Source organism: Lactuca saligna, chromosome 8 (assembly GCF_052625555.1).
Source record: "Lactuca saligna cultivar CGN05327 chromosome 8, ASM5262555v1, whole genome shotgun sequence".
NCBI lineage: Eukaryota > Viridiplantae > Streptophyta > Magnoliopsida > Asterales > Asteraceae > Lactuca > Lactuca saligna.
In genome coordinates this window covers 87,933,135-87,939,447 of record NC_136424.1, presented here as the reverse complement: position 1 = coordinate 87,939,447, position 6,313 = coordinate 87,933,135, and the positions used below count along the sequence as shown (strand labels likewise).

Sequence of the window (6,313 nt, the reverse complement as noted above, 5' to 3'; positions counted from 1 at the left end):
AGACGATTTGGGGATTTTAACCTGCTTATACGATTTGCATATCCCTCTTCTCTTAGTTACCGGTTTAGGGTTAAGTAATGTTTTATTTGCAGGTTTATGGTTCAACTTTTAGGTTTGAGTCATTAAGTGATGAGTGGTGGTGGTAGCTGAAGGTGTTGGGGTGATAGGGGAGGTGTCAGACTTTAGAAATAGGATAGAGAAGAGAGAGATATGGATCTGTGAGAGAAAGAAAGAGTGAGGGAGATTACCGATTTAGTGGAAGACAAGAAACCATATATGGAAGAAGTTAAAGCAAAGGAAGACGATGATTGTCGAGGGACAAAACCTAGTGGACAAATGCTTCACCGGATTTGTTTCTCTCTGATGATATCATTAAATTTACGGATTCAAGGAAGAAGAAAGGAAACACGGGAAAGAAAAAAAGGGAGATATTTTTTTAGTTTTTAATTTTAAAATTATTAAAGAATAAAAGAAAATTAAAAATGAAATTAATTATCACGTCAGCCTAGCACGTCACTTGACATACCACATCAATGGTAACCTCTTAAAGTGATTACATCTTTTTTCGTTAATGAAATTTAATTTAAAACTATATGGTAAATTAACCTAAAACTTTAGAAAATAATAATAATAATAATAATAATAATAATAATCCGGTTAGCTCTTTGAAACCCTCAAGGGTTTTGTTTTAGGGTTTTTCAAGTGAAACCCGATTACAGAGAAAGCACAAAAATCCAGAAGCTTCAATCGCATACAAGTCGTAAACTCAATCCACAGGTCGGTGAGATCTCCATCATAACAATTTCCACTCACAATGTTCAATCTCATCGGCAAGAACTTGACATTTCCTGTGTTCAAAACACAATCGATTAATAGACTGTTTCCTCGCTCATCATGTTCATCACCAGCAGCAGCATCAGACAACTCATTTACAGTTTCTTACCTCGTAGACTCATGTGGATTTCCTCCAGCCAAGGCGATTTCAGCTTCCAAATACTTACACATCAAAACCCCAGATCGAGCAGACTCTGTGATAACATTTTTTAAGAATCAAGGATTCACAGAAACTCAAATCTCTAGTTTAGTTCGAAAATTCCCCATGGCTCTCACATGTAATCCCGAAACAAATCTTTTGCCCAAATTCGAGTTCTTAAGCTCCATAGGACTTTCAGATTCTGATATCGTCAAGTTATTAACTGCAAGACCCAAAGCCCTAGGCAGAAGCTTGAAGAATCATTTAGAACCTACCTTCAACTTACTTAGAGATTTACTTCAATCCGATGATAGAACACTTATTGCAATCAGGAGGTGTGCGTGGGTCTTGGATTGGGATTTCCAAGCAAATGTGATTCCAAATATGCAAATATTGCGTGATGTTGGGGTGCCTGGATCAAAGATGTTGTATCTGTTAACTTATCAGCCTAGAGATTTCTTAGTTACTACAGACCAGTTCAAAAAGGCTGTGGAGGAAGTTGTGGAGATGGGGTTTGATCCTTTGAAATCAAGTTTTATGTTAGCTGTTCATGCTGTTAGATCAATGAGCAAGTCCACTTGGGAGAAGAAGATGGAGACTTATGAGAAATGGGGTTGGTCTAAAGCCCAGATCTTGCTATCATTTAGGACTGATCCATGGTGTATGATGAAATCTGAGGAGAAAATCGATAAAGTGATGGATTATCTTGTTAATAAGATGGGGTTTGAGACATCCGTTATTGCAAAGAATTCTGTAATTATTTCACTGAGTATGGAGAAGAGGATTATTCCAAGATGTTTGGTTTATCAATATTGTCTGGACAATGGATTGATGAATGATAAAAATTACTGTGGTTTCTGTTGGTGGTTGAAGTGTTCGGAGGATATATTTGTCAAGAGATTGAAAAGATATGAGGAAGAAGCTCCAGGTGTGTTGAAATTCTATCAGGAAAAGTTGGATCTTGCAAAATAAGATGGTAATATGTTCTAACTATGTTGTAATTGTTGTTGATTCCATTAACAAATCTATCTCCTTGTTGATGATGGAGATAGTTTTGATCATGTTATAAATTCACTTAGATTTAATGTTGATATGAGATTTTTAGATCGGTTGTTTAGTAACAGATAATCTTCCATTCAGTGATTTTGTTTCTGCTTGTTTAACTTCTTTGTGTATGAGACTTAAGAAAGGAAAAGAGAAATCTAACAAAAACAATAGTAAGGTTTTTCCAAATTTAGATAAAAGTTAAACTTTCCCCAATATAATCATCAATTTTCGAAAAAATGGATCACATACCCTATGAAATTGTTAATGGGTTTAGACATGGGCCTTTATTTGTCCCCATATTTAAAACAAATTTTTTTTCTGACTTTTAATTTCGCAACAAACTAATGAACTCCAAACGATGTGGTTCAAAATAAGTATAATGGGTTGAATGAAGTAAGTTTATGTTTGTAGCAAGCGAACCGGAGTTTCAGTAGGCAAATGAACTCTATGGAAACTGTGTCATATTAATAGAGTCTTGGATTGTCTATGGAAATATCAATCAATATTTGAGAGATTGTTGCGTTTTGTATCTGTGTTTTTGAAATAATTACTTTTGGTCATCCTAAGCTAATAGAGAGTACATGAAAACAATGTGGTATAACTTTTCATCATAGGACCCGACTTACATAATATGTTTTTTTTTTTTTCAAATGTTTGTTGGATTTTTGTTCTTAGGATGTAATATTTTGTACATTGTTTTGTATTTATTATTATAATATTTTGTTAGGCAAAAAAAAAAGTAGATAGAAATGAATTACAATAATAATAATAAAACTAGAAGTTTATCTACAAATGATACAATGTAAAATTATGAAACAAATAAATACAAAGAAATGTGTAAACTGATATATAATCGTCACAAAAGGCGCATAGAAATGCAGCATAACACATAGTAAAATATGCTATCCAACTCATTGTAAGGAATTTACGAGTTATCCTGAAACTATAATGGATGTTAATGATTTTTACGTAATCAATAAATTTTGAGAAAATTCATGAAATAACCAAAAGTTAGGGTTGATTTAAGGAATTAATCATTAAATTTTGAGTTTTTGAAAATGACCACGAGATCCGTAGAGACGGCATTGCGGATCCCTTTAATCATCTGAGGAACGATGCATGGTATACCTCTATGGATTGCTATAATCCTCTGAGGAACCATTGAAAACGGGGTAAAATCGGAAAAATTGTCAAAATCAACCAATTCTTCATAGATATTATAGATCCACAGGGTGTATAATGGATCTGCAAAGCCACCTCTACAGAACCATTATAACCATGGTTTTTTTTTTGTCATTTAGTAGTGTCAGTTCATTTCTGCAGTATTGTGCATCGTTCCTCAGAGGATTAAAGGGATCCGCAAAACTGCCTTTACGGATCTTGTGATCATTTTCTAAAACTCAAAATTTCATGGTAAATTCCTTAAAACAACCCTTAACTTTTGGTTATTTCATGAATTTGCCCATAAAATTTTCCCTAAGTCTAATGTTATCTTCAAGGTGGATCATTACGTCGTGAAGTTTTAAAGATTTTTTGTCGGTATGACAAAGTCACATGTATACAATTTTTTTTTTTTTTTTTTTTTTTGGGGGGGGGGGGGGGGGAACTATTGAGTTGCGTTAGTTTTGTTGTTTGTGTTCACCATAACCCTTTCGACCGACTTTTGATCTGTGATAGTCGGTCAAAGGGTTATGATGAACACAAACAACCAGTTCGATGGTATATTGAGTACAAAAAAAGGAAAGGGGTCAAATGAGAACAAACTCAATAGTTGGTTGCCCCACTAAGTCATTTTTCCAGAAAAGTTAAATTAAATTAAAGTTGCAAAATTATCAAAGACTGCAACCTTCTTTGGCCTTAACGTATATGAAGAGCGTTTCGAAGAGTAATTTCGGTAAAGCATGGTCTATGCTATGCTTATTGTGGTTAGCTGTCAACATCTCTCTGTAAAAGAAGATGACTGTGTATGAGAGGTATATTTATCAGCATAAACGTTTACCTCAAAGTATATTACGGTAATGTGTCTGCAAAAGCTGCAGGATATTGTACATATTGATGTTATATCTTATCCCATGAATTTGATCTTAAAGCTAAGTAAACTCAAAAATCACAGCACTTGTGATTCCACTTGTTTGTAGACTTGTCTAGAATCCATGACACGATAAATCATTTGATTGGAAATGTAAATGTAGTCATGAAATGCACCTGCTTAGTCGAGATTCCCCTAATAAATAATCAAGTGCATTACAAAGTTGTACATGTATGAATAATATTCTTTCGTGGGTTATGTTTTGAAGAGAATTAACAATAAATCTCATAAAATCATTAATATCAGCAGGAGATAACGTGAGATTTGTTGTAAATGAGTAAAGAGAAAATGAATCAGGAGGGTAACAAATTGTTGCATTTGGTCCTTTTTTTGTACTCAATATACCATCGAACTTATTATTTGTGTTCACAATAACCCTTTGACCGCCTATCACAGGTCAAAAGTCGGTCAAAAAGGTTATTGTGAACACAAACAATAAGTTCGATAGTATATTAAGTACAAAAAATAAACCAAATAAAAACAAACGCAACAATTAATTACCCTCAAAAATCTTTTTTTTTTCTTATCTTTTACCCATTTCATCTTTTTCCTCTTCAATGATAACCTTCACATATTCTTTAAGTTATCTAGTGTTTCATGTCTCTCTTTTGTTTATCTACGGTGCACTTCATAACTACGAAAATATGATATGGTTTTAATCTCTTTGTGTGATAATTGCATAAGGTCATGTGATAAGGTCAGGTGATAGATTTAATACTAGTAGATCGAGTTAGATGGAATTTATAAAAAAAATGTTGAAAGAATTAAAAAAAATTACAAAATAAATTAGTTTATGTTCACTTTTATGTATTATTGTTATATATATATATATATATATATATATATATATATATATATATATATATATATATATATATATATATATAGACACACACAAGCTGTCTACCCACGCAAAGCGGCGATAACAGATAGTTTGTTTCGATCAATAATTGTACGTTGCTATTTTGGTTCGGATATTGTTAAAAAAATTTCACATGATTAACAACCATCATTTAGCCTGACTTTATTGTAACGCCCGGGTTTCAGGAAATAAGCATTTTAGATGATATAATAGTGTAGGTCAACTATTTTAACTCTTTTTTAAGTAATAAAGATGAATTACTTGAGTATTATGTGAATCATGTGCATTTATGTGCTTATTACTTATTTATAAATGTATAATAAATAAATGATAAAAATAAGCGTCAAAATTAAAGTGTGAGATAAACCTGATATCTTTACATACAGTTGTAGTGGTCGAAACAAGGATTTTGGGGATATAAAGAACGACGAAATCCGAGTTATAACGAAGAAGTTATGACCCGTCGAAGTTTCGCGACGGAACCGGTACGACACCGGGAAGCGTAAATAGTGGATCTACGATAAAACGACTTTTCGCCTTAGTGATCTAATCAAAAGTCGCAGAATATGTTAAACCGAGAGCGTCCATAAAAAGAACGCCCAAATCTAACTTCGTATGAGCAAGTTATGATTTTTCGAAGTTTCAACTTAGCAGTGTACAGCCCGGAGTTTGAATATTAGATCGAGCGGTATTTAGCCGACACAACCTAAATGAGAATCGAAGATCTCATTAATAGTAGCATAACGGTAAAAAGACAGACGAAAACGGACGTCGAATGAAGAAGTTATGGATTTTTAATAGACCAATCATGTCCCGGCCTGTTAAAAATAAAAATTTTAAAATAAATTCAAAATTAGCCAACGAAGCATTAACGAAAGTTGTAGAGTACGTTCCCACTTATGCGTGGATATAAAGAACGTCGAAAACGGAGCTCGTATGCGAAAGATACAAATTTTAGAAGTTGAGGGTGCAATGTGCGAAATCTGATGTGAATAGTGATGACGTGGCCAAACCACAGCCGTTCGATGAGCTCGCCTCGAATCTGCGACACGTCGCCTCGCTACGCCCTATGTCCGAACTCTCATACGCGCCGCATACGCCTCACATTCATCGGCCCAGCTTTGTCCACGTCGCCCCAGCAGCTCCGCGACACGTGTTGTATGATCTGAAGCTACACCCCGCGTAGCTCTTTCGAACGCCCAGCGTTCCGAGGACCTCCGACCTATAAATAAGGTGCGAGATTTCTCGGATTTTCACAACTTTCTTCACTCTCTCATTAAATACTTTCTCTCTCTAACCCATTCCAACTCCCCTAAACCCTAGGGAACCCCCTAGCACCCGA

At 34.4% G+C, this 6,313-nt stretch overlaps 1 protein-coding gene across 1 annotated transcript; it reads left to right on the top strand.

Annotated features, from left to right (window-relative positions):
• The first annotated feature begins 679 nt into the window (after positions 1-679).
• On the top strand, positions 680-2,077 carry LOC145008355 (uncharacterized). The gene has a single exon (XM_078966975.1). It carries the CDS (start codon positions 815-817, stop codon positions 1,943-1,945), a length of 1,131 nt encoding a protein of 376 aa, XP_078823101.1. The 5' UTR covers positions 680-814; the 3' UTR covers positions 1,946-2,077.
• The last annotated feature ends 4,236 nt before the right edge of the window (positions 2,078-6,313 follow it).

What these genes read in the sequence shown, in the direction of transcription:
- LOC145008355 (XM_078966975.1), top strand. Translation starts at nt 815, where the DNA reads ATGTTCAATCTCATCGGCAAGAACTTGACATTTCCTGTGTTCAAAACA.